Consider the following 1,741-nt stretch of genomic DNA (forward strand, 5'->3'; position numbering starts at 1 on the left):
AGCTGAGCAATTCAGATGAGTCCACTCTTCCATCCGAGCTGCTCCAGGTTGTGGTGCTGCAATGGGAACCGTGGTGGAAAACCCAGGTTGAACCTCACCAAGCTTTCCCCAGGCTTTGGCTGGTCCCACAGAGTGGGACAGCTCCCAACTTCCTCTGCTTTGTCCCCTCGCAGTGTTCACCCCACGGGTCATAGGGACAGCGGTGGCACGATACAACTTTGCGGCGCGGGACATGCGAGAGCTGTCGCTGCGAGAGGGTGACGTGGTGAAGATCTACAGCAGGATTGGAGGGGACCAGGGCTGGTGGAAGGGGGAAACCAACGGAAGAGTGAGTGCATCCTGATAACATCCTGTTTGTGCAGAGCACAGTCCTCCCTTCTTACATCATGCCCAGCTAGAGTGTGGCCCATTGTCAGGACAGCGAAGGGCAGGGGGATGTGTCCCATCCCTCTTCTCGTTCCTGGATCCTGACATCTCACAAGAGCCACTGCTGTGCTGCCAGTTGGTGTTGTGTGACAGTGATGGTGATGCTCAGTGTACATAAGTGGATGTGGTGGGCAGGCAGGTGATGGTCAAATCTGCTTTTCCAAACCTGCACGTGGGGGATGTACACAGGGGTGGCTCTGCCAGGAGAAGGCTCAGCATCCAGGGAAAAGCAGCAGGCTGATGGTTTGACCTGGTGTCCCACAAAGTTTGCAGCACTGGGAACGGTTTTTTCACGCCCTGATCTCTTATATATTGACGACAAAGTGATGTATGGGTGTTAGCTCTGTCCCAAATTAGAGTGATAGCTGCACCACTGTCACCATTGTGCATCAGGATGTTGTCACATCAGGACTCTACAAATGGCTCACCAGGAACAGCACGTGATGACAGGGGAATAATTCTGGTGGCAGAACAGGAGGTCCCTTATAGTATCATAGAACATCCTGGGTTGGAAGACACCTATATGGATAGTCAAAGTCCAACTGCTGATCCTGCACAGGGCACCCCAACAATCCCACCCAGTGCTTGAGAGCATTGTCCAAACACTCCTTGAGCTCTGTCAGGCTTGGGGCTGTGACCCTTAAGCTCCTCAGTCTCCAGCTCACCTCTCCACTTCCCCCTGCCCAGGTTGGCTGGTTTCCCTCGACGTACGTGGAAGAGGAGGGGGTGCAGTGACTGTGGAGATGCTGATGGAAGTCACCGAGCGCCAGATCGAGCCGCTGCAGCCCGTGCACACTTGTCCCGACGCTGGACATCTCCCAGGACTGCTCTCTCAGACTCCTCAGCAATCCTTCCTCTGTACAGTGTGTGTGCGTGTCGGGGCCACCCCGGCCTCGCTCCTGTTCCATGTAGAGAAGATTGATGGTCTGTCAGATATCGTTGGTGTAGCAGCTGCAAAAGAGTCCCGGGAGAGCCGCGCTCGCCTGCATGGACAGAGCTGAGAGACTCTGTGGTGCCCACCAAGGGTGGGGTATCTGCATCCCTTTTTTGTAAAGGTGTTTTAAAAGCCACCGTGGTGATGGTGGTGGGAGGGGGAGGCTGAGGGTTTGCACCTGGGCTGGTGCCTGGGTGCACCAAGGTGAGAATTTGGGGGGTTCTAAGGGGAGGGAGCAACTCAGCCTTGAGGAGACAGCATGGACTCAGTGTCACAGAGCTCAGGTGTGCTGCCTGGGTCAGGATTTTGGCAGTGTCCCTGGCAGACATGCAGCAGCACTATGCTGCAGCCAGGGTGAGGGGCAGAGCAGGGGCCAGGAGG

General features: G+C 55.8%; 1 protein-coding gene across 1 annotated transcript in view; it reads left to right on the plus strand.

Annotated features, from left to right (window-relative positions):
- VAV2 (vav 2 guanine nucleotide exchange factor) overlaps positions 1-1,161 on the plus strand; it is a gene marked incomplete at its 5' end in the record, with an annotated part of 47,722 nt that extends 46,561 nt beyond the window's left edge. Inside the window, 2 exons of the mRNA XM_009080045.1 lie at positions 174-328; positions 1,114-1,161. Of these exons, the coding sequence (XP_009078293.1) occupies positions 174-328; positions 1,114-1,161 (203 nt within the window). The remainder of the gene's footprint in view (positions 1-173; positions 329-1,113) is intronic.
- Positions 1,162-1,741: the final 580 nt, after the last annotated feature.

Source organism: Acanthisitta chloris, unplaced genomic scaffold (assembly GCF_000695815.1).
Source record: "Acanthisitta chloris isolate BGI_N310 unplaced genomic scaffold, ASM69581v1 scaffold2068, whole genome shotgun sequence".
Taxonomy (NCBI): Eukaryota; Metazoa; Chordata; class Aves; order Passeriformes; family Acanthisittidae; genus Acanthisitta; species Acanthisitta chloris.